This window comes from Heterodontus francisci, chromosome 11 (genome assembly GCF_036365525.1).
Source record: "Heterodontus francisci isolate sHetFra1 chromosome 11, sHetFra1.hap1, whole genome shotgun sequence".
In the NCBI taxonomy this organism is placed as follows: domain Eukaryota; kingdom Metazoa; phylum Chordata; class Chondrichthyes; order Heterodontiformes; family Heterodontidae; genus Heterodontus; species Heterodontus francisci.
In genome coordinates this window covers 70,061,641-70,088,682 of record NC_090381.1, presented here as the reverse complement: position 1 = coordinate 70,088,682, position 27,042 = coordinate 70,061,641, and the positions used below count along the sequence as shown (strand labels likewise).

The 27,042-nt window shown below is 42.8% G+C and overlaps 1 protein-coding gene across 2 annotated transcripts in view; it reads right to left on the bottom strand.

Annotated features, from left to right (window-relative positions):
* pde6d (phosphodiesterase 6D, cGMP-specific, rod, delta) overlaps positions 1-27,042 on the bottom strand; it is a 74,714-nt gene that overhangs the window by 15,959 nt on the left and 31,713 nt on the right. Inside the window, exons 3-5 of one of the 2 annotated variants that reach the window (XM_068042259.1) lie at positions 13,105-13,194; positions 12,788-12,913; positions 1,536-1,641 (exon numbers count right to left, since the gene is read on the bottom strand). In XM_068042259.1, the coding sequence (XP_067898360.1) occupies positions 1,536-1,641; positions 12,788-12,913; positions 13,105-13,194 (322 nt within the window). The remainder of the gene's footprint in view (positions 1-1,535; positions 1,642-12,787; positions 12,914-13,104; positions 13,195-27,042) is intronic. The other variant, XM_068042260.1, reaches the window with a different exon arrangement.

The window sequence follows — 27,042 nt, the reverse complement described above, 5'->3', positions numbered from 1 at the left end:
CAAAAAGCACAGAATGAGATGACAACTCTGGCCTTATAGCAGAAAATTGTCAACTCAAAATATGTTTCTTCCACACCATTTCTGAACACTTTCTTCCAAGTAACACAAGGGATGGCTTCCAATATCAAATATATATCTACCTTCAAAGATGAATCAAGTAAAAAATACAATATTGATAGTTTCACTAATACTTGAGAAATTGCCTTGTACACATAGCAGCTGTATGAAACTGCAATTGATCACAATATTAGGTTTGCAACCTTGGTGTAATATTTGATCCCGAGATGAGCTTCTGATCGCATATCCGCGCCAACACTAAGATGCCTATTTCCATATCTGTAACATCGCTCCACTGTGCCCTGACTCAGCTCATGTGCTGCCGAAACCCTCATCAATGCCTTTGTTACCACTAGGCTTGATTATTCCAATGCTCTCCTGGCCAATCTCCTGAATTCTACCCTCTGTAATCTTGAGGTCATCCAAACCTCTGCTGCCCATGTCCTTACTTGCACTTTCACCTATCAGCCCTGTACTCAGTGACCTACATCGACTCCGGGTCAAGTAAATGCCCTCCAAGGCCTCGCCTCTCCCCATCTCCTTCAGCCCCACAACCCTCAGAAATTGCCACTCATCTAATTCAGGCCTCCTGAGTATCCCGATTTTAATTACTCTACCAATGGTGGCCACCTTCAGCTGCCTAGGCCTTAAGCACTGAAATTCCCTCCTTAAACCTCTTCACCTCTCTTTCCTCCTTTAAGAAGCTCCTTAAAACCTACCTCTTTGACTAAGTTTTTGGCCATTGACACCGAGCCTTATGTGGCTCGGTGTCAAATTTTGCTTTGTAACACTCCTGTGAAGTGCCTTGGAATGTTTTATTATGTTAAAGGTACTATATAAATGCAAACAGTTGTTGTTTAGAGTAGCTATGGAAAAAGACAAGATAAAACTAGATGAGAAAATACTCAACTGAAGCAGGGCTAACTTTAGTGAGTTGAAAAGATATTTGATGCAGGTGGACTGGAATCAACTTTTCAAAAAAGAATTGGATAAATACTTGAAGTGGAAAAATTTGCAGGGATTGGGAGGAACTGTACAGCTTTTTTTTAAAGAGCTAATGCAGGCACAAAGGACAAACAGACTCCTTCTGTGCTGTATCATTCTATGATTCTATAAAGAGCAGTTGAAGAACTCGAAGACTGACTCATGGTTACCACAGAAGCACGAGAAAATATAAATCATACAATAGATGTGTACTACATGCTCTTAGAGGGGCAGCTACCCAATAAAATCTCCTTTTGTTAATTTAGGGATTACTTCGATGTGGTAAGCAAAAGGTTAGACAGGAACCAAGAATTGGGTAAAGAAATCAGGAACTTTAGTTCTTTTTTTTCTTAAGGTACAAGATGAAAGTAGGCCAGCGGCATGTATGTTCTGTCATAGGTCGTCTGGTTTATTTTTCATGATCAACTTAACCTTTTTATAACACAAATGCAATAACACTAATAAAAGAAGATGTTACATCACAGGTCACTTACGTTAACACATTAGCTGGCATCATCTGTGATTCTGGTGCTGCTTCTATTAATGATTGCCAAGTGTTTGTGGAGTTAGGGATGACAAAGCCAAATTCAAAAAACCATTCTAGAAAAAATAAGAAGTTTTCATAAAGATTAAATATAACAAGTACCACCTCTCATTAAATAATGACAATTATTTAATTTTACTAGATTTCTTCTTACATTTCTCATGGGTACTATAGGATCTGAAGCAAAGTTCCTGATGCTTATGCGGCTTCACTATGAAATTCTGGATGACACATTTCCCCTGCCTCATGACTTACTAAATGGAAGATCTCGTACTGCTACAAAAAAAATGAGGGCTGAATTTTATTCGGGCGCCTCGCTCTGCGGCAGCGCCCTTTGAACTCGGTGGGGTGCCCGCATTCAGCGGCCGCCGAACAGCCCCCCGCGATATTTCGCACGGGAGTTCATTTAAATAGTTGGTGTGGAGCGCCCGCCCCCGCTGACGTAAGGGGGCGGCCTCCGCATCCCCAGCAAGGGCGTCCGATGCCACTGCTTTAAGCCCTTACAATTAATTTTAATTTTTAAAGGCAAAACATTATTTATTTTTATTAAATATAAAATTAAGTGGAGACCCTTCCTCAACCCCCACAATGGTCATTTCATTGCCCGCAATGACCCTCATTTATTTTTCAAACACCTGAACCTCCCCCCCAACCTTCTATCTTTTGCCCTTCAACCCCTTCCCCACATCCAATAAAAATTAATTTCCCTGCTCCTCCACACCACTCGCCCTAAAAATTTTATTACTTCCTCCCCTCCCCATCAGGTTCTCGCCTCGGAACACCGTGCGCAGCTCCGAAGGCGTGTGAAGGCCAAACGGAGGCCGTAAAATCGGCGTGGGACAGCAGGTAAGTTATTTTGAATATATTTAATGGCAATCTGCATATGGAGATGAAGGGCCCTCGCCAAACAGGGGGCGGTGATCCGCACCGAGGGCCCCACGCCACTGGTAATATGCGGCGGGCCCTTCGCGACGTCACAGGTTGAGGCGTGCCTCTCTCCGCAGAATTATACCAGCCCCTGCGCTGCAACCCGCAGTGTCGAGTGGCCGGTAAAATTCAGCCCTAACTGTTGAATTGGTGCAGTACAAGTTGGTAATTGTGGTTTCAACCATTCGCTAACTATAGTAATGAGTCAACAGGCGAATGTAGAGTTATATTGGCAGTGAAGCTGATCCCTGGTTCATTTACTAATCTAATTTTCCTAACCACTTTTTTCTTTCAGCAAGCTATTCTGCCTGTATGGATTGCTCTTCTTAATGTTTTTTATCTGTAGCACTTCGAGAGTCGGAATATTTCCCTTGGGTTCAGTTACCAAAACTGACAAAGTGTAGTTCCACTTGTACAGTACCATTTTAGCTACAAGGGTCAGCGTTGTTTGTTCTATTAGTTGTTGCTGTGCAATGACTGAACATGTTAAATAGTGAATCTAATATCCCTGGATCTCTTTCAATTTCATCTGCCATTATTGCAGCACTATTCACAAAGGATGTACATTGTCCAATTTTTCATTGTGTATGCACATTCAGTTTTATTTGTCACCAATCAATCCACTTAAATATTTAATTCAATTAATTTTGTGGATCCTTTGTTGCATCTTCCGAGTTGACTGATCCCCTAACCCACCTCTCCTCCCATTTGTCTGTAAATCTAACAAATTTCCATTTAGCTTCTGAATCCAAGTTATTAGTGCAAGTTAGAAACAGTAGATAGCCCAAAACTAATCCTCTCGGTGCTTCACTTAGCACTTTCCACATTACTCTAACACCACTCCCCTAAAGCTGCAGTCTACCTTTCAGCCAATTTCTTACCCATTCCCAGATTCTAACTTCAATCCTCAACCACATTATGCTTAAGTCGCTGCCTTTCTTGCAGAACATTTTTTTGGAATTTTAGATATACCACCTAGTAAGGATTGTCAGACATTTTGAGGGAGTGAAATCCTACAAATGTTATCAAGCAGAAGCTTCCCATTCAGAGTCTGTGTTTGATGCCAATTATTAGGTTGTCATACAGGTAAATCCTCAAAAGTCAATCTATTATCTTATCCAGTATTAAAGCAACAATAAAAGATGTGTAACTGCCTTGGTCTGTTTTGTCATCTGATTGAAAGTGATCCCTTTCATCCATCTAGCACTTCCAGGTCACGTTGTAGTCATTAACCACGTGTAGATTATCTCTGACTGTGTACTCACATAGTTGCTAGCGAATACATGGAAATAAGCACTGAATAAATAAATTATTTATTGTAAATTATTTGAGAATAGGGCATTCTCAGTGCCCTGACCAACATTCCTCCCTCAGCCAAGACCATTAAAAACAGGTTAACTAATCAGTCATCTCCTTGCACTATATAAATGCAAGTCTTTCTTATTTCTTGAGAAAACGATGGAAATGGTATTGACTTTGTTCTGGAGCAATGAGAACAATTAACGTACATGGCGCAATGCTAAGCTGAAAGGGCAAAAGCTCTGAAGAATCAGATAAATAATCACTTCTCCCAGAAGACTGAAAATATAAGGCTCAATGGAAAGCTATACAAGCTTGGAAATTTGTGTGTATAGCAGAGGCACAAGGGGAAAGGAAAATCGAGTGGTTCAAAATTGTATTCAGCAAAACTTTGGCAGTATACACCCAAGGACAATGAGCCCACAAATAATACTCTGCTAAAGAATCAAGTCAACAGTAGGATGACGGATAAGCCTCAGTTAATTCCTTGGAAAACAGCAAGTGCTGCCATCCAGCACTATTCAAGTCCACAGGAAAGTCCCTCTGAAAACCCAGGTGAAGAAAGTGCAGTACATATGAAACTTAGCAGCCAAGAATATTTTTGTTGTGGAAGGTAACTAACAGTTGAAGATGTTCATACGTATTCATAAACTACAGTTGTGGCTTACTCCGCCTGGGAGGATATAACAATATCAGAACCACCTTTGGTTGTTTAATTTTTCCGTCAACACTCTAAGGGCTGGATTTGATATGGTTGCCTTCAAAAATGGTGGCCCGCCCGCGCAGGCCGCACGCCAAAGAGCCACCACGATCTCAAGTGCCGTGGCTCATTTAAACAGCCAGGGCAAGCCCCTCCCGATCACATGGAAGGGGCGGGCTACCTACCCTCAGCAATGGGTTTTTACAGGGTTGCCAGCCCTACCGGCTTATTTAAATATTTAAGAAATATTCAATAAAATTATATTAACACATTTCTTTTGCCCCTCTCCCACCCCCCCCAAATAAAAATGTAATTATTTGCTCGTCCCCTCCAAAACATTACCTTAACCATCTGACCTTCCCCCCCACCCCCAAACTGCACAAGTTGAAACTACAACCCTTCCCACCATCCCCTACACCCATGATGCTAATTTGACCCCGTTCCCCCACCTCCCCCACACTGATAAACTTACCTTGTCACCAGCCCCAACCAGTGTTGTGCCTCATTTCCCCCAGACAGGGATCCAAAGGCGCGGGAGGGCCGGCCGCTGCTCTGAAGATCATGGTGGGCCCGTAATCTCCCAGGTAAGTGCATGTTAATTTATTAATTTTATTCATTTGCATATGTTAATTCAGGTCTCATCGCCCAGTGGCATGGTGGGCCTCATCCAGGATCATCTTCAGGCCCCCCCCTCCCCCAAGCCCCGCCACGGATCCGGATGTCGAGGGCTCCGTACAATCCAGCCCTAAATGTGAGACACAATTGCTACAGGTTGTGGAAAGCAATCCTTTCTGGAATAAAATGTTGAATGTGTAAGTTAAGATCAAGAATCACCAAGAAATAGTTACAAGCCAGTGAATCTACAAGTACCACCCTTTAAATTTGTGGATTTTCTTAGAAACACTAAAATGAAAGAAAAGACACTTACTGGAAAACCACTAAGAAGAAGATGGTGGTGATGGAACAAAGTCACCAGCTACATTAAAACCTAGATGTGGATAACCCAGATGAAATCACAGAATCACAGAATAAAACAGCACAGAAGAAGCCCTTCAGCCCATCGAGTCTGCACCGATGCATTAAAGATACCTGACCTGTCTACCTAATCCCATTTGCCAGCACTTGGTCCATACCCTTGAATGTTATGACGTGCCAAGTGCTCACCCAGTTACTTTTTAAAGGATGTGAGGCAACCCGCCTCTACCACCCTCCCAGGCAGGGCATTCCAGACTGTCAACACCCTCTGGGTAAAAAAGTTCTTCTTCAAATCCCGCTTAAACCTCGTGCCCCTCACCTTAAACTTGTATCCCCTCGTAACTGACCCTTCAACTAAGGGGAACAGCTGTTCCCTATCCACCCTGTCCATGTCCCTCATAATCTTGGACACCTCGATCAGGTCACCCCTCAGTCTTCTCTGCTCCAGCGAAAACAACCCAAGCCTATCCAACCTTTCTTCATAGCTTAAATGTTCCATCCCAGGCACCATCCTAGTGAATCGCCTCTGCACCCCCTCCAGTGCAATCACATCATTCCTATAATGTGGCTACCAGAATTGCACACAGTACTCCAGCTGTGGCCTTACCAAAGTTCTATACAACTCCAACATGACCTCCCTGCTTTTGTAATCTATGCCTCGAATGATAAAGGCAAGTGTCCCATATGCCTTTTTCACCACCCTATTAACCTGCCCTTCTGCCTTCAGGGATCTATGGACAAACACACCAAGGTCCCTTTGTTCTTCGGAACTTCCCAGTGTCAGGCCATTCATTGAATACTTCCATGTCACATTACTCCTTCCAAAGTGTATCACCTCACACTTTTCAGGGTTAAATTCCATCTGCCACTTTTCTGCCCATTTGACCATCCCGTCTAGATCTTCCTGTAACCCAAGCCACTCAACCTCACTTTTAACCACTCGGCCAATCTTTGTGTCATCCGTGAACTTACTGATCCTACCCCCCACATAGTCATCTATGTCGTTTATATAATTTTGACAAATAGGGGACCCAGCACAGATCCCTGTGGTACGCCACTGGACACTGGCTTCCAGTCACTAAAACAGCCGTCTGTCATCACTCTCTGTCTCCTACAGCTAAGCCAATTTTGAATCCACCTTATCAAGTTACACTGTATCCCATGTGCATTTGCTTTCTTGATAAGTCTCCCATGTGGGACCTTGTCAAAGGCTTTGCTGAAATCCATGTAAACTACATCAACTGCACTACCCTCATCTACGCACCTGGTCACATGCTCAAAAAATTCAATCAAATTTGTTTGGCATGACCTCCCTCTGACAAAGCCATGCTGACTATTCCTAATCAAATTTTGCCTATCCAAGTGGAGATAGATTCTCTCCTTCAGAATTTTCTGCAATAGCTTCCAAACGACTGACGTGAGACTCACTGGGCTATAGTTCCCTGGCTTATCTCTACAACCTTTCTTAAATAGTGGGACCACATTAGCTGTTCTCCAGTCCTCTGGCACCTCCACGGTGGCCAGGGAGGAATTAAAAATTTGGGTTGGAGCCCCTGCAATCTCCATCCTCGCCTCTCACAGCATCCTGGGACACAAATCGTTCAGACCTGGAGATTTGTCCACTTTTAAGCCTGCCAAAACCTCCAATACCTTGTCACTCCCGATGACAATTTGCTCAAGAACCTCACAGTCTCTCTCTCTGAATTCCATATCTACATCCTCATTCTCTTGGGTGAAGACAGATGTGAAGTATGCATTCAACACCCTACCAATGTCCTCTGGCTCCACCCACAGAGTTCCCCCTTGGTCCCTAATGGAAACCCTCAGAATGTCTGGCACATCAATTCCATTCTCCAAAATAATTAACTGCCTGGCTGGTTTTAAAGAGAGATTCTGGAAAAGCAAGGGGCTACCAGTGATAGCCCATTTGTTTATGTAAATGAACCTGGTTGCTTGAAGAATTGAGAATATTATTGCAATTAACAGACTCATTAAAAGCAGGGAGGATTATATCAAGTAAAAACAGAAAACGCTGGAAGTACTCAGATCTGGCAGCATCTGTGGAGACAGAAACAAAGTTAATGCTTTGGGTCGATGACCCTTCATCAGAACTGGGAAAAGTTAGAAATGGAATAGGTTTTAAGTAGGTCAAATGGGGGAGGTTGGAAAAGGAACAAAAGGGATGGTCTGTGAGAGGGCAGAAGATGGGAGACATTAAATGACAAATGATTTGCTCAGGCAGAGCAAAGTGAGTAATAATGGGACAAATTAAGAGACAAAGGATGTGTCCAGAGGAAGTGTGAATGGCAGAATAAAGAACAGCTGCCGTCCGAAAGCAAAACAGGAGGAAAAGACTGAAATGTGCAAGAAAAGGAAACAAAATGGGGGGCACAGAGTATGGTTTGAAATTAGTGAACTCAATGCTGAGTCCAGAAGGCTATAAAGTGCCTAATCAAAAGATAAAGTGCTGTTCCTCAAGCTTGCGTTGAGCTTCATTGGAACACTGCAGTCGGCCAAGGACAGAAACATCAGCATGAGAGCAAGATAGAGAATTAAAATGGCAGGCCACCAGAAGCTCAGGGTCATTCTTGAGGACTGAACAGAGGCGTTCCGCAAAACAGTCAGCCAATCTGCATTTGGTCTCCCCGATGTAGAACAGGCCGCATTGTGAGCAGTGCATACAGTATGCTAAATTGAGAGGAATACACATAAATCGCTATTTCACCTGGAAGGAGTGTTTGGGGCCTTGGACAGCAAGAGAGAGGAACTAAAAGGGCAGGTGTTGCATCGCCTGTACATGCATGGAAAGGTGCCATGGGAAGGTGACAGGGTGTTGGGGGTAACTGAGGAGTGGATTAGGGTGTCACAGAGGGAATGGTCCCATCGGAATGCTGAAGAAGGATGGCGAATGTGGCGGCATCACACTGGAGGTGGCAGAAATGGCAGAGGATGATCCATTGAATACGGAGGCTAGTGGGGTGGAAAGTGAGGACAAGGGGAACCCTATCATGGTTCTGGGAGGGAGGGGAAGGGGTGAGAGCAGAAGTGCGGGAAATGGGTCAAACAAGGTTGCGGGCTCTGTCAACTATGGTGGAAGGGAATCCTTGGATGAGGAACAAGGAAGACTGATCAGAAGCACTGGTGTGGATATTTGCATCATCAGAACAGATGTGATGGAGAAACTGGGAAAATGGAATGGAGTTCTTACAGGAAGCAGGGTGTGAGGAAGTGTAGTCAAGGTGGCTGTGGGCTTATAATAAATATTTGTTGATACCCTATCCCCAGAAATGAAGACAGAGATGTCAAGTAAGGGAAGGGAAGGGAAGAGTCAGAGATGGATCATGTGAAGGTGAGAGAAGGGTGGAAATCAGAAGCAAAGTTGATGAAGATTTCCAGATGAACATCAACGCAAGCTCGAGGAACAGCATCTCATTTATCGATTAGGCACACTACAGCCTGCTGGACTGAACATTGAGTTCAATAATTTCAGAGCATGACAGCCCCCCATTTTACTTTCATTCTTAGTTATTTTTTCAACATTCTTTTTTACATTTTTTACAATCTTTTTTTTGCATTTATTTCATTTCATCTTTGTTTGTTCAGTTTGCTTACCCACTGTTTTTTTTCAGGTTTGCACTTGCTGCTGTTCAATATTCAGTGTATTTACACCTAATCTGTACTAATGTTTTGTCTTTCAACAGACCATTAACATATTGTTTGCCTTTGCTCCGTGACCTTTTGGTCAGCTATGTGGCCTGGTCCAATCTAGACCTCCTTTGTTATCTCTTGCCCCACCCCCACCTCCCTTGCTTATAACCTGTGACTTTTCTAATATTTGTCAGTTCCGATGAAGGGTCACTGACCCGAAACGTTAACTCTGCTTCTCTTTCCACAGATGCTGCCAGACCTGCTGAGTGATTCCAGCATTTCTTGTTTTTATTTCAGATTTCCAGCATCCGCAGTATTTTGCTTTTATATTATTATTATTGAAGATTTCCAGTGCTGGGCGAGAACAGGAAAGGGCACCGACACAGTCATCACTGTACCGGAACATGTTGAGGGAGGAGGCCCAAGTAGGACTTGAACAAGAGATGTTCCACATATCCCACAAAAAGGCAGGCATAGCTAGGACCCATGAAGGTACCCATTGTAACACCTTCTATTTGGAGCAAGTAAGATAAATTACATAGAAACATAGAAAATAGGAGCAGGAGTAGGCCATTTGGCCCTCGAGCCTGCTCCACCATTCATTATGATCATGGCTGATCATCCAGCTCAGTAACCTGTTCCCGCTTTCTCCCCATACCCTTTGATCCTTTAGACCCAAGAGCTATATCCAACTCCTTCTTGAAAACATACAATGTTTTGGCCTCAACTGCTTTCTGTGGTAGTGAATTCCACAGGCTCACCACTCTCTGGGTGAAGAAATTTCTCCTCATCTCAGTCCTGAAAGGTTTACCCCGTATCCTTAAGACTATGACCCCTGGTTCTGGACTCCCCCACTATTGGGAACATCCTTCCTGCATCTACCCTGTCAAGTCCTGTTAGAATTTTATAGGTTTCTATGAGATCCCCCCTCACTCTTCTCAACTCTAGCGAATATAATCCTAACTGACTCAATCTCTCCTCATACGTCAGTCCCGCCATCGCAGGAATCAGTCTGGTAAACCTTCACTGCACTCCCTCTATAGCAAGAGCATCCTTCCTCAGATAAGGAGACCAAAACTGCACACAATATTCCAGGTGTGGCCTCACCAAGGCCCTGTATAATTGCAGCAAGACATCCCTGCTCCTGTACTCAAATCCTCTTGCTATGAAGGCCAACATATCATTTGCCTTTTTTACCGCCTGTTGGACCTGCATGCTTACCTTCAGCGACTGGTGTACGAGAACACCCAGGTCTCAATGCATATTCCCCTCTCTCAGTTTCTAGCCATTCAGATAATAATCTGCCTTCCTGTTTTTGCTACCAAAGTGGGTAACCTCACATTTATCCACATTATACTGCATCTGCCATGCATTAGCCCACTCTCAACTTGTCCAAATCACCCTGAAGTCTCTCTGCATCCTCCTCACAACTCACCCTCCCACCCAGTTTTGTGTCATCTGCAAATTTGGAGATATTACATTTAGTTGCCTCATCTAAATCATTAATATATATTGTGAATAGCTGGGGTCCTAGCACCGATCCTTGCGGTACCCCACTAGTCACTGCCTGCCATTCAAATAAAGACCCATTTATCCCTACTCTTTGTTTCCTGTCTGCCAACCAATTTTCTATCCATCGCAATACACTACCCCCAATCCCACGCGCTAATGGAGAAGATGTTCAATGTGAGAACAAGGACTATCCCAACATCCAGACCAAGAGATGTCTTTACATACATCCATGGACAGAATACAAAATTGGTAAAAAGAACCAAAAAGAGAATTCTCATAGAAGTGTTACATTGAGAATAGATTTGTATGGGGTCAGGGAACAAGCAGTGTCCTGCAGGGATGTATGCTGGAACCAGTGCTACACATCATCTTAATATCTTGGATGAAGATATTATGTAATACCATTCCCAGTTTGCAGATGGCATAGAAATATGTACAGGAGTTGGGGTTTTGAATGAAATTAATATTTTATAGACTGATTAAACCAAGTTAATGGACTGTACCAGTGTGTGACAGATTTCCTTTGATGTGAGTAAGTACAGTATTTTGCATTTGGGTTTGGAAAATTCCAGGCATTTGTATGCAATGCAGGAGTATCTGTTAAATGCTACAAAGCAAGAGGGATACCTGGTTGTAATGGTAGCACAATGCAATAAATATAAAATTAAGGACACAATACTTAAGCAATACAAAACTTTAGTACAGCTGCACTTAGGAGTATTGTCTTCAGTTATGGACTCCATATGTAGCAGGGATATTGAGGTCCTGAAGAAGGTGCAGAGGAGGGCAATCAAAATGTTTTTGGGTATTATTTATCAGAATAGGCTCAAAGAGTTAGGACTATTTTCATCAGAGAAACCTGGGCTTAGAAATGAAATGTTTGAGGCTTATAAAAGGATAAAAGATTCTGTCCATCTGGGACAGATAGGAATGGTAAGACTAGTGGAAAGAGTTAGGGTATATGTTCGGAAGTATTTTTTTGTACACAGTCATCACTCTCTTGCTTTTTAACTTTGCCCAGAGCTTTGCGTGATTAGTGGATGGGTCAATGGTATGTGTGGCTACACCATTTCTGAATGGGGCAGACTTAGTGAATCAATTGATCTTTTCCCATTCCTTTTTTTGTAATTTTGTATGAGTGTCTACTAAAGTAACAGCTTGTTTAGTAAAAGTAAAAAATAAACAGCATGCCATATAGCATCTGTTAAGAGTTAATACAGTTTTGATATAAGGTACATACTTGAAACTTTGTAATTTATGTTTCCTCTTTAGAAATTACTACTGCGTATTTGTAGATTGTTAATGACCCAGTCTAAACCTAGAAATGCTAAGAACTAACGGGAAATGAGAAAATTCCAAGGCAGGTACGTAATATGCAAAGATAATTGAATTTCTTTGTTTTATTTTGGCTCTCAAATGTCCTAATGTGAATGGTCATCTAAAGCCATGAAATGCAGATGAACAAAGTAAGATCAAACCAGTGTAATACTGGTTCAGCATGATAGTATCAACAGGCATCAAGTCAAGTCTTTCCTACATAACAGCACAACTATTAGATTTTCAGTGCTATTTCCCCTGAAGTTATTGGATACTGAGAATATATTAGACTTTGAGGATGTAGCAAAAAATTGTCCTGTACAACATTGAGTCTAACAAGTTAACTTCCTGAATATTTGTGCATTATCATTTTCTAACCCTCAAGTGAAACTGCCTGTAAGAAAAATAATGGATAAGTGAAGAAACACTATCCAAGTATATTTACATTACACAGCAATAGCAAATAAACATTTTCTGTTCTAGTGTCCCATTTGAATTTATTCAATTTACCCAATTCATTAATACCCATCAGCAAAAATATGACTATCCCCAAGATCTCAAGGAAAGTTATTAATACAAGTAGATGAACATTTACACTGCCATTGACACTTTCCAGTCTCCAATACTATGCATGCTTAAATAAAAAAAGATTGTCACGGAACTATGTATGTGTATGAAAAATGACTAAATTTTAACATTTATTTACCACTGTTGGTCTACAAATTATGCCTGGGACAGATAATGCTTCAATACATGAATTACTGTGTTTGCACAATTTTTTTCAATATATGCGACAGGTACACAATTAAATACAAGATAATCACCTTCTAAGCACTGTCCTTTGAAGAAAACCTTTTGTTCTAGCCTGAATTTTTCCATCTGTTCAGATGAGGAAAAGTTTAGTTCTCTGGAAACGGCTTTACATTTCAGGATCTTTTTTGGAACCCGAGCTGCAGAGAAATCAGAGCAGAGATTTTCCATTCTAAACTATTCAATAGCAATATTCAGCGATATAAAAGGCACCATCAGGTGACCCATGAGGAGTCCAAAACCTTCGTACTTGGTGGAGAGAGGAAGGAAGAAAACAAGCACAAAAATGAATTATAATGGGAATCAAATTTTTAAAAAAGTTGTCAAATACCTAAACAGATTAGCTGTATTGTCTGTTCTTCACAAATCAAATAAATGTTTTCTAGAAAAAAATACAATTTTTCCTCGATAACTGAAATTTCTGATGTTCAAAAGTTCCTTTAAAAAAGGAAATAAAGATCAAAAATGTGTCACAATAGCATGATTAAATTCATACAATTGATTTTATTTCTTATAAGACAGTCAGTCTCTTTCTCAAAAGTCGGAGCTTCGACTTGATGCTTTTGCCCAGCGTTGTAGCTATATTAGCTGAATTCAGATTGCTCAATCTAAGCACATATAGTGCAACTAATCTGTCAGGATACATCAGTAAGAATTGGGGTACATTAATGTAGTAGTTATGTTGCAGGACTAGTAATCCAGAGACCTGGACTAATAATCTTGGGGCAACAAGCTCTTTTTAAAAAAAAATCTATCTCTTACAGTTGTCACTCAGTGCATTTCCCTGACTGCAAGACTGACAACATTAAGAGAAATTGTGAACCAACATTGTTCCTTTCTGTGTGGACATAACTTTCTGGCATCATTAAAAGATCTCCTATAGAATTGCTCACAATGATTCAGAAGTTTTATAAGAACAGGGGTGTTATGCCAAGAAATATCCGAAACAGTGATTTATCAGAATGGTGGGCTGGGGCAGCAGAGATCCTGGAAGGGAGCCAAAGGCCAGCTAGCACTGGGATGGGGTTTCAATCTCATGCTGTAGCAACTCTGAATGAAGGAATCTTTGATAATAGGGCCGTCACCATGATTAGCTTCTTATGCAGATATAGATCATAAAACAAATTAACCAAAAAAAGCATAAGTATTTTTGAAGTGGGCCCCATGGTTTGGGAGCATTCGAAGGGGGAGGAACCGGAAACACTGCTGGAGGATTTTATAGAACACAAGGGCAGGGCCAGAGATCTGGGATAATTGAAGAGGACTATTGGGATCTGCGACCTCTGAGATTGTAGTCTAAAAGGTTTGCAAGAACAGTGAGCAGGTCACACTCTGACTTCATCTCTCAATATTTTAAAAAAATCTTTGTGGAACTCCCACCCTGGTGTTTCACAAATGAGTTCTCTTTGCCTCCAGGTCCACTTCCAATTCTGTTATAGTTCCTGTTTCCTAACAAGCTGTACTCAGTGTTGCCTGCCTCCTTTACTGTTTGCAGCTGCCCCAACTCTTCCTGAGGGATGCACTGTGGGACTCCTGTTCATGCTGTTCGCCTCCCCAAAAAGCAAACTTTAATTTTCCTTCAGATGTCGGCTACCATTGCTCCCTACTTGTGCTGTTTAGTCACTGGCCCATTCTCAGACTTCTCTGCCCCATTATTACTTCATTCTTGAATAATTTGCTATAAATAAACATACAAAGTGTAAGTCAGCATGTGTGTTACCTGCACCAGGATGGATCGTATATCCAGATTCTTATGTTCTGTTTCAGTCCAGTTTCTGCACGAGGAAGAGCATAGAACCAAGTTCTCACCTAGCTCCTAGCATATCACTGGCTCACTCACAACCTGCAGCAGTGATGGCACTAAGTCTGCTTTAATGGTGGTGGACAATTAAACAACTAACTGGAGGAGGTGGCTCCACAAATATCCCCATCCTCAATGATGGGGGAGTCCAGCACTTCAGTGCGAAAAATAAGGCTGAAGCATTTGCAACAATCTTCCGAGTTGATGATCCATCTCGGCCCCCTCCTGAAGTCCCCAGCATCACAGATGGCAGGCTTCAGCCAATTCGATTCACTCCTCGTGATATCAAGAAACGACTGAAGGCACTGGATACTGCAAAAGCTATGGGTCCTGACAATATTCCAGCAATAGTACTGAAGACCTATGCTCCAGAACTTGCCGCGTCCCTAGCCAAGCTGTTCCAGCACAGCTACAACACTGGCATCTACCCTGCAATGTGGAAAATTGCCCAGGTATGTCCTATACACAAAAAGCAGGACAAGTCCAACCCGGCCAATTACCACCCCATCAGCCTACTCTCAATCATCAGTAAAGTGATGGAAGGTGTCATTAACAGTGCCATCAAGCGGCACTTGCTTAGCAATAACCTGCTCAGTGATGCTCAGTTTGGGTTCCGCCAGGGCCACTCAGCTCCTGACCTCATTACAGCCTTGGTTCAAACATGGACAAAACAGCTGAATTCAAGAGGTGAGGCGAGAGTGACTGCCCTTGACATCAAGGCAGCATTTGACAGAGTATGGCATCAAGAAGCCCGAGCAAAACTGAGGTCAATGGGAATCAGGGGAAAAACACTCTGCTGGCTAGAATCATATCTAGCTCAAAGAAAGATGGTTGTGGTTGTTGGAGGTCAATCATCTGAGCTCCAGGACATCACTGCAGGAGTTCCTCAGGGTAGTGTCCGAGGCCCAACCATCTTCAGCTGCTTCATCAATGACCTTTCTTCAATCATAAGGTCAGAAGTGGGGATATTCGCTGATGATTGCACAATGTTCAGCACCATTCGTGACTCCTCAGATACTGAAGCAGTCCGTGTAGAAATGCAGCAAGACCTGGACAATATCCAGGCTTGGGCTGATAAGTGGCAAGTAACATTTGTGCCATACAAGTGCCAGGGAATGGCCATCTCCAACAAGAGAGAATCTAACCATCTCCCCTTGACATTCAACGGCATTACCATCGCTGAATCCCCCACTATCAACATCCTAGGGGCTACCATGGACCAGAAACTGAACTGGAGTAGCCATATAAATACGGTGGCTACAAAAGCAGGTCAGAAGCTAGGAATCCTGAGGCGAGTAACTCACCTCCTGACTCCCCAAAGTCTGTCCACCATCTACAAGGCACAAGTCAGGAGTGTGATGGAATACTCTCCACTTGCCTGGATGAGTGCAGCTCCAACAACACTCAAGAAGCTCGACACCATCCAGGACAAAGCAGCCCACTGGATCGGCACAGCATTCACTCCCTCCACCACCGACGCACAGTGGCAGCAGTGTGTACCATCTACAAGATGCACTGCAGCAATGCACCAAGGCTCCTTAGACAGCACCTTCCAAACCCACGACCTCTACCAACTCGAAGGACAAGGGCAGCAAATACATAGGAACACCACCACCTGCAAGTTCCCCTCCAAGTCACACACCATTCTGACTTGGAACTATATCGCCGTTCCTTCACTGTCACTGGGTCAAAATCCTGGAACTCCCTTCCTAACAGCACTGTGGGTATACCTACCCCAAATGACTGCAGCGGTTCAAGAAGGTAGCTCACCACCACCTTCTCAAGGGCAATTAGGGACGGGCAATAAATGCTGGCCTAGCCAGTGACGCCCACATCCCATGAATGAATAAAAAAAAAAAATTCTTTCCATTTTAATTCACTGCCAGAACCTCTTGGATAAACAAGAGGTTATAAAAAAACAACAGACCTGAGGATTGGGAGCAGTTTAGAATTCAAAGGGGACCCAGGGAATGATTAAGGGGAAAATAGAGTATGAGAGCAAGCTTGCGGGGAACATAAAAACTGACTGTAAAAGTTTCTCTAGGTATGTGAAGAGAAAAAGATTGGTGAAGACAAATGTAGTTCCCTTCCAGTCAGAAACAGGGGAATTTATTATGGGGAACAAAGAGATGGCTGACCAACTAAATGCATACTTTGTGTCCTCCTTTGTGAAGACAGAACCAAATATCATACCAGAAATGTTGGGGAACACAGGGCTTAGTGAGAGAGAGGAACGGAAGGAAATCAGTATTAGTAGAGAAATGGTGTTGGGGAAATTGATGGGATTGAAGGCCGATAAATCCCCAGGGCCTGATGGTATGCATCCCAGAGTACTTAAGGAGGTGGCCCTGGAATAGTGGATGCATTGGTGGTCATCTTCCAAGATTCTATAGACTCTGGAACAGTTCCTGCAGATTGGAGGGTAGCTAATGTAACCCCACTATTTAAAAAGGGAGGTAGAGAGAAAGCAGGGAATTATAGACCAGTCAGCCTGATGTCAGTAGTGGGGAAAATTGTAGACTCCATTATCAAAGATTTTATAGCAGAGCACTTGGAGAACAGTGGTAGAATCGGGCAGAGTCAGCATGAATTTACGAAAGGGAAATCATGCTTGACAAATCTACTGGAATTCTTCGAGGATTTAACTAGTAGAGGAAGGATGTTCCCAATGGAGGGGCAGTCCAGAACCAGGGGTCATAGTCTAAGGATACGGGGTAAACCATTCAGGACTGAGATGAGGAGAAATTTCTTCACCCAGAGAATGGGGAGCCTGTGGAATTCGCTACCACAGAAAGCAGTTGAGGCCAAAACATTTTATGTTTTCAAGAAGGAGTTAGATATAACTCTTGGGTCTATAGGGATCAAAGGGTATGGGGCAAAAGCGGAAACAGGTTACTGAGTTGGATGATCAGCCATGATCATAATGAATGGCGGTGCAGGCTCGAAGGGCCGAATGGCCTACTCCTGCTCCTATTTTCTATGTTTTTAAACAAAAAGGAAAGTAGCTCAGGAAAGTCTGAATAAAAGGATCATTGAGAATAACACAGTCACATTTTCAGGTTTTTATGTTAGCTGTTTTCTTGGTTTGATGTCACCAGTCATTCTTATAAGCAAACCTTGCATCCCCTGCCACCTGGAGTATACCTTGTATTAACCAATATCCAAATAACCACTAGTTAACCCAGGGATCATAACTAAGAACTCTTACTCCATACACTGATTACTGGAATGTATCAAATACCTGGAATGTTGATACTATTCTCACAAACATTTTAAAAGGTTAATCTAGATAGAAAACTTTTTTTTTTTAGGTGTCAGAGAGAGACTGACTGACTTTGGGTCCACCACCTTAGAACAGAATAAAATTGTAAACAGAAACATTTAATTATACAACTGTACCAGCTATCTACCCAATTGCAGTGGTTAGGGGAAAACAAAGGAACGGAAGACAAACTGAAATTTGGAAAGCTTTTTGAATGAAAATGGTTCATAAGTAAACTATTCCCAACCCACACAGCAATGCTGCTAAAACCCACAACACCCATCCCCCTTCCTCTCTCTGATACTGTTATATGCCATGTATAAAGACAGTAAATCATATTTGTTTGAAGAAACAAATAGAGTTTGTTCTTTTTGGTACAAAATATGTGAATTATTATCTTTTCAACATTTAGGCAATTTTGACTGGAAAACAGCATATACTGGTATTGTCTATTAATGCACTTTATACATAAAGTGGCCATATCTATATTTACAGCTATGTCCGAGGCAAATTCCCATGGATAAATGGCAAATTATTGAACTTTTTCTAAGTTAATTTACCTGAAATACTGAAATTTACAAGTGGAAGTTTTCTGTTTTTAATGTATTCTAAGTGGTTACAGCACCTTCTTTTCTCATTTACGCTGAAGTTTCATTTAATTGATTTATACAGCTGTGGTACCTATTCATTTAACTAGACAGAAGGGAGAGCAAGGACCTAATTCCTTTAGCAGAGAAGTCTATAACCAGGGGCCACAAATTTTAAGCAACTGGTCGAAGGATTAGAGGAGAGTTGATAATTTGTTTTCACCCACAGGGTGGTGAGAATCTGGAACGCACTGCCTGAAGGGGTGGTAGAGGCAGAAAACCCCATCGTATTTGAGAAGTACTTGAATATCCACTTGAAGTGCCCTAACCTACAGTGCTATGGATCAAGAACTAAAAGTTGAGATATGGCTGACTAGCTCTTTCTCAGCCTGCAAAGACACAATTGGCTGAATGGCCTCTTGTGCTAAAACTTCTATGATTCTATCTGCAATGGGTAATGAAAACACAATTTATTTCCCAGGAACTAATGAAAAATACTTCACTGTCTCTAGGGAAAATTCTTTAAAGAAAAATTAACTTCTTTCTTTGAGAAACAAAGGGACGTAGGCATGCAGATTTACAAAATTAAAAGTTCCAAGAGGAAGAGAACTGAAAAGCAGAGAAGTTATGTTAAACTTGTATAGAACTTTGGGTGGTCCACATTTACAATACTGTGCATAGTGCAGGTCTTCATATTACAAAAAGGATCCAGAGGCATTGGAAAAGCTACAAGAATTATACTAGAACTGAGGTTATAACTATCGGAAAAGACTGAATAGACTGACACTGTTCTCTATAGAAAGAGAAGGAGGAGGGGTAATCTAATAGAGGTCTTTAAAGTTTTGAAGGGGATTGGTAAGATAGTCGTAGAGAAGATGTTTTCACTGATGGGGAGTTCAAAACTCGGGGGCATAAATATAAGGTAGTGACTAATAAATCCAATAAGAAATTCAGGAAAAACTTCTTTACTCAGAGGGTGTAGAATGTGGAACTTGCTACTATATGGAGTAGTTAAGATGAATGACATAGGTGCATTTAAGGGGAAGCTAGACAAGTACATAAGGGAGAAAGGGTTTGAAGGATATGCTGATAGTTTAGATTAAGTAGGGTGGGAGGAGGCTCGTGTAGAGCATAAACACTGGTACAGACCATTTGGGCTGACTGACCTGTTTATGTGCTGTAAATTCTATATAATCCCCATCCTTCAAACACATTAATATGTGACTCACTGCAAACCATACAGGAGCTCCACTAGGTAGACACATGGCAGTATGATATCATAACTATTACAGAAACATGGCTTAAGGAGGGACAGGAATAGCAGCTCAACGTTCCTGCTTACAGGGGTTTCAGACACGATAGGGAGGGGGATAAGAAAGGAGGGGGGGGTGGCAATTTTGGTCAAGGAAACTATTATAGCTGTGAGGAGGGATGATATGTTGGAAGGTTCATCAAATTGATATTGAGCTAAGGAACTAAAAAAGGGGCAATCACACTGCTGGGAGTGTACTATAGACCCCCAAACAGTCAGAGGGAGATAGAAGAGCTGATATGTAGGCAAATCTCTGAGAAGCGCAAGAACAATAGTGCAGTAATAGTAGGGGATTTTAATTACCACAATATTAACTGGAATAGTTTTAGTGTGAAAGGAATTGAGGGAGCAGAATTCTTGAGGTGCATTCAGGAGAACTTTTTTGCCCAGTATGTAGCAAGTCCAACAAGAGAGGGCGCAGTTTTAGACTTAGTTTTAGGAAATGAAGTTGGGCAAGTGGAAGGAGTGGCAGTGGGAGAACATTTTAGTGGTAGTGATCATAATTCAGTCAGTTTTAACATAATTATGGAAAAGGACAGAGATAGAACAGGAATTAGAGTTCGCAATTGGGGCAAGGCCAATTTTACTAAACTGAGGAGTGATTTAGCGAAAGTGGACTGGAAACAGCTACTTGAAGGTAAATCAGTGTCAGAACAGTGGGAGGCATTCAAAGGGGAGATTCAAGGGGTTCAGGAAACATGTTCCCACAAAGAATAAGGGTGAGGCAGCCAAATCTAGAGCCCCATGGATGTCAAGGTGCTTACAGGGTAAGATAAGGCAGAAAAGGAAAGCTTATGTCCGACACCGAGAACTCAATACAAGAGAAAGCCGAGAGGAGTATAGAAAGTGGAGGGGTGAAATCAAAAAGGAAATTAGGAAAGCAAAGAGAGGGCATGAAAACATATTGGCAAATAAATTCAAGATGAACCCAAAGGAGAGAGTAGGGCCCATAAAAGACCAAAAAGGTAACCTATGTATACAAGTGGAAGATATTGGTATGGTTCTTAATGAATACTTTGCATCTGTCTTCACAAAAGATGGGGACATGCAGATATTGTAGTTAAGGAAGAAGAGTGTGAAGTATTGGATGTGATAAACATAGGGCGAGAGGAAATATTAATGGGATTAGCATCCTTAAAAATTGATAAATCACCAGGGCCAGATGAAGCAAGAGAAGGAAAAGATTTTCCAGTCTTCACTGGATACAGGTGTGGTACCGGAGGATTGGAGAATTGCAAATGTTGTACCTCTGTTTAAAAAGGGAGGGAAGGAGAGACCAAATAATGACAGGCCAATCAGTTTAACCTCAGTAGCGGGCAAATTATTGGAATTTATTCCGAGAGACAGGATAAACTGTCACTTAGAAAGGAACAGGTTAATCAAGGATAGTCAGCATGAATTTGTTAAAGGGAGATCTTGTTTGACCAACTTGATTGAATTTTTTGAAGTTAACAAGGAAGATAGATGAGGGTAGTGCAGTTGATATGGTCTACATGGATTTTGGCAAGGTGGATACAAAATTGGCTCAGTGGCAGAAAACAAAGGGTAATTGTTGACAGGTGTTGACAGGAGGGCTGTTTCCAGTGGCATTCGCTGGGCTCAGTATTGGGTCCCCTGCTTTTTGTGGTGTATATTAACGATTTGGACATAAATATAGGAGGCATGATCAAGAAATTTGCAGACGACACAAAGATGGACCGTGCAGTAGATAGTGAGGAGGTTAGCTAGCTGTAGGCTGCAGGAAGATATTGATGGTCTAGTCAGATGGGCCGAAAAGTGGCAAATGGAATTCAACTTGGAGAAGTGTGAGGTGATACCTTTGAGGGGGGGGGGGGGGGTGGGTATCAGACAAGGCACGATTAATGGGAAAATACTGAGAAGTATCGAGGAAGTGAGGGACCTTGGAATGAATGTCCACAGCTCCCTGAAGGTAGCAGGACAGGGCGATAAGGTGGTTAAGAAGGAATATGGAATCCTATAGCCGAGCTATAGAATACAAGAGCAGGGAGGCTATGTTGGAACTATATAACTCATTGGTTTGGCCACAACTTGAGTACTGTGTGCAGTTCTGGTCACCTCATTACAGAAAGGATGTAATTGCAGTAGAGTGGGTACAGAGGAGATTTATGAGGATGTTGCCAGGACTGGGAAAGTGCAGCTATGAGGAAAAATTGGATAGGCTGGAGTTGTTCTCCTTGGAACAGAGAAGGCTGAGGGGAGATCTGATTGAAATGTACAAAATTTTGAGGGACCTGGATACAGTGGAGGTGAAGGGTCTATTCACCTTAGCAGGGAGGTCAGTGACTTGGGGGGCATAGATTTAAAGTGATTGGTAGAAAAATTAGAGGGGTGATGAGGAAAAACTTTTTCATCCAGAGGGTAGTGATGGTCTGGAACTCACTGCCTGAAAGGGTAGTTGAGGCAGAAACCCTCAACTCATTCAAAAGGAGTCTGGATATGCACCTCAAGTGCCGTAATCTGCAGGGCTACAGAGCAAATGCTCAAAGGTGGGATTAGAATAGGTGGATCATTTTTTGGCCGGCACAGACACGATGGGCTTCTGTGCCTTAAACTTTCTATGATTCTAGGTGCCAACTATGGTAGCACTCTTGCCCGAGTCAGAAAGTTGTGGGTTTAAGCCCCACTTCTGGACTTGAGCACCAAAAAAAAAAATCAAAGCTGACACTCCAGTGAAGTGCTGAGAGTGCTGCACTGTCGGAGGTGTCATTTTTCAGATGAGATGTTAAACCAAGGTACCCCATCTGCCCTCTCAGGTGCACATAAAAGATCCAACAGCACTATTGTGAAGAACATCTGGGGAGTTATCCCCTGTGTCCTGGCCAACATTTATACCCCCATCAATCATCATCTCAAAAACACATTATCTGGTCAGTATCACACTGCTGTTTGCAGGAGCTTGCTGTGCACAAATTGGCGACCACATTTTCTACATTACAACACTAACTATACTTCGAAAGTACTTCATTGGCGTTAAAGCGGATTGTGACTTCCTGTGGTTGAGAAAGGTGCATGCCTTTCTTTCCTTCATTCTATCTTTCTAGTAATCAAATAAAACCAGTTTGAGTGGGTCATCCTTGACCATCCCATAATCCTGCATGACATTTATTATAAATTTCCTGCAGCCAACTGTTTCATACACAATATGTGCATTTCTTCCAAACGTTAAAAAAATCACAAGATCATTCCCCAAGAGGAAAGCCAGTCTCTCTGAATATATCTATCCAGAAAAAATACTAGTTATCCCATTCCAGCACCTAATTGTTTCTTTACCTCTCCAAAAGGAAACTACTGAATAAGAAAGCCTTAACATTACTCTTGATAAACCCAAAGAATATTTTGTTGCTATCTTTATATTTTATGCCATGTTCCTCTTATGTTACCTCTCAGTTTCAACGTCTATCTCTGCTTGATTTTAGAATGCTTCCTATCCCGTTCCTTTTATATGTATCTCAAATTCTTAAATAATATGCTTTGGATTTAAAATCTTTCCTGGCTGCAGTAAACAGGTTTGAAGCCAGAAAACCCTTTTGCTGGGTTGTACATATCTCTTGTTACCGCTTCTTGCCTTTGACAAGGTCCCGATGCAAAAGGTAGTGACGTTACACAGGATCAGAGGTGAGCTGGCAAGATGAATACAGAACTGGCTCAGTCACAGAAGACAGAGGGTAACAGTGGATGGGTGTTTTTCTGAATGGAGGGATGTGACTAGTGGTGTTCCGCAGGGATCAGTGCTGGGACCTTTGCTCTTTGTAGTATATATAAATGATTTGGAGGAAAATGTAGCTGGTCTGATTAGTAAGTTTGCGAACGACACAAAGGTTGGTGGAGTTGCGGATAATGATGAGGGTTGTCAGAGGATACAGCAGGATATAGATCGGTTGGAGACTTGGGCGGAGAAATGGCAGATGGAGTTTAATCCGGACAAATGTGAGGTAATGCATTTTGGAAGGTATAATGCAGGTGGGAGGTATACAGTAAATGGCAGAACCCTTAGGAGTATTGACAGGCAGAGAGATCTGGGCGTACAGGTCCACAGGTTACTGAAAGTGGCAACGCAGGTGGATAAGGTAGTCAAGAAGGCATTCGGCATGCTTGCCTTCATCGGTCGGGACATAGAGTATAAAAATTGGCAAGTCATGTTGCAGCTGTACAGAACCCTAGTTAGGCCACACTTAGAATATTGCGTGCAATTCTGGTCGCCATACTACCAGAAGGACGTGGAGGCTTTGGAGAGCGTACGGAGGAGGTTTACCAGGATGTTGTCTGGTCTGGAGGGCATTAGCTATGAGGAGAGGTTGGAAAAACTTGGATTGTTTTCACTGGAACGACGGAGGTGGAGGGGCGACATGATAGAGGTTTACAAAGTTATGAGCGGCATGGACAGAGTGGATAGTCAGAAGCTTTTTCCCAGGGTGGAAGAGTCAGTTACAAGGGGACGAGGGGCAAGGTTTAGAGGGGATGTGCAAGGCAAGTTTTTTTACACAGAGGGTGGTGAGTGCCTGGAACTTGCTGCCAGGGGAGGTGGTGGAAGCAGATACGATAGCGACGTTTAAGAGACATCTTGACAAATATTTGAATAGGAAGGGAATAGAGGGATATGGGCCCCGGAAGTGCAGAAGGTGTTAGTTTCGGCAGGCATCAAGATCGGCGCAGGCTTGGAGGGCCGAATGGCCTGTTCCTGTGCTGTACTGTTCTTTGCTCAGTCAATATGAAGATTAAGTCCCCCATGATGCCAGCACTTGGCCCATAACCTTGAATGTTACGACAAGCCAAGTGCTCATCCAGGTACTTTTTTAAAGGATGTGAGGCAACCCGCCTCTACCACCCTCCCAGGCAGAGCATTCCAGACCGTCACCACCCTCTGGGTAAAAAAAGTTCTTCCTCAAATCCCCCTTAAACCTCCTGCCCCTCACATTAAACTTGTATCCCCTCGTAACTGACCCTTCAACTAAAGGGAACAGCTGTTGCCTATCCACCCTGTCCATGCCCCTCATAATCTTGTACACCTCGATCAGGTCACCCCTCAGTCTTCTCTGCTCCAGCAAAAACAACCCAAGCCTATCCAACCTCTCTTCATAGCGTAAATGTTCCATCCCAGGCACCATCCTGGTGAATCACCTCTGCAACCCCTCCAGTGCAATCACATCCTTCCTATAATGTGGCGACCAGAATTGCACACAGTACTCCAGCTGTGGCCTTACCAAAGTTCTTTACAACTCCAACATGACCTCCCTGCTTTTGTAATCTATGCCTCGATTGATAAAGGCAAGTGTCCCATATGCCTTTTTCACCACCCTATTAACCTGCCCTTCTGCCTTCAGAGATCTTTGGACAAACACGCCAAGATCCCTTTGTTCCTCAGAACTTCCCAGTGTCAAGCCATTCGCTGAATACTTTCGTGTCACATTACTCCTTCCAAAGTGTATCACCTCACACTTCTCAGGGTTAAATTCCATCTGCCACTTTTCTGCCCATTTGACCATCCCGTCTAGATCTTTCTGTAACCCAAGACACTCCACCTCACTGTTAACCACTCATCCAATCTTTGTGTCATCCGCGAACTTACTGATCCTACCCCCCACATAGTCATCTATGTCGTTTATATAAATGACAAACAATAGGGGACCCAGCACAGATCCCTGTGGTACGCCACTGGACACTGGCTTCCAGTCACTAAAACAGCCGTCTGTCATCACTCTCGGTCTCCTACAGCTAAGCCAATTTTGAATCCACCTTATCAAGTTACCCTGTATCCCATGTGCATTTGCTTTCTTGATAAGTCTCCCATGTGGGACCTTGTCAAAGGCTTTGCTGAAATCCATGTAAACTACATCAACTGCACTACCCTCATCTCCACACCTGGTCACATGCTCAAAAAATTCAATCAAATTTGTTAGGCATGAGCTCCTTCTGACAAAGCCATGACTATTCCTAATCAAATTTTGCCTCTCCAAGTGGAGATAGATTCTCTCCTTCAGAATTTTCTGCAATAGCTTCCCAACCACTGACGTGAGACTCACTGGTCGAGAGTTCCCTGGCTTATCTCTACAACCTCTCTTAAATAGTGGGACCACATTAGCTGTTCTCCAGTCCTCTGGCACCTCCCCCGTGGCCAGAGAGGAATTAAAAATTAGGGTCAGAACCCCTGCAATCTCCACCCTAGCCTCCCACAGTATCCTGGGACACAAATCGTACAGACCTGGAGATTTGTCCACTTCTAAGCCTGCCATAACCTCCAATACCTTGTTGCTCCCTATGACAATTTGCTCAAGAACCTCACAGTCTCTCCCTCTGAGTTCCATATCTACTTCCTCATTCTCTTGGGTGAAGACAGATGTGAAGTATTCATTCAACACCCTACCAATGTCCTCTGGCTCCACCCACAGATTTCCCCCTTGGTCCCTAATGGGTCCTACTCTTTCCCGGTTATCTTCTTCCCATTGATATACTTATAGAATATCTTGGGATTTTCCCTACTTTTACCAGCCAGTGCTTTCTCATATCCCCTCTTTGCTCTCCTAATGACTTTCTTAAACTCCATCCTACACTTACTGTACTCCACTAATGCTTCCGTTGATTTGCTCTCCTTGTATTTGCTAAAAGCCTCTCTTTTCCTTCTCATCGTACCCTGAATGCTTATGGTCATCCATGGTTCTCTGGGCTTGTTGCTCTGACCTGTAACCCTAGAGGGAACATGTTGGGCCTGTACCCTCCCCATTTCCTTTCTGAATGCCCCCCACTGTTCTTCTGCAGATTTCCCAACAAGTAGCTCTTTCCAGTCCACCTTGGCCTGATCCTGCCTTGTTTTACTAAAATTCGCTCTCCCCCAATCCAAAACCATTTTTTTGCAACTTGTCTATTTCTTTCGCCATAACAAGCTTAAATTGTACCATGTTGTGGTCGCTATCACCAAAATGCTCCCACACCAACACATCAACCACCTGTCCGGCTTCATTCCCCAGAATTAAATCCAGCACTGCCTTATTGGATCCTCTACATATTGAGCTAAAAAGTTCTCCTGTATTCTTTTCAAGAACTCCACTCCATCTAAGCCCTTAACACAATGACTATCCCAATTTAATGTTGGGAAAGTTGAAATCAACCTGGTGAAGCTACAACCCAGGACGACTTGCATGTCAAACTGCATAAGCAGCATGCAATAGACAGAGCCAAGCGATCCCATAACCAACGGGTCAGATCTAAGCTCTGCAGTCCTGCCACATCCGGTCGTGGATGGTGGTGGACAATTAAACAACTAACTGGAGGAGGTGGCTCCACAAATATCC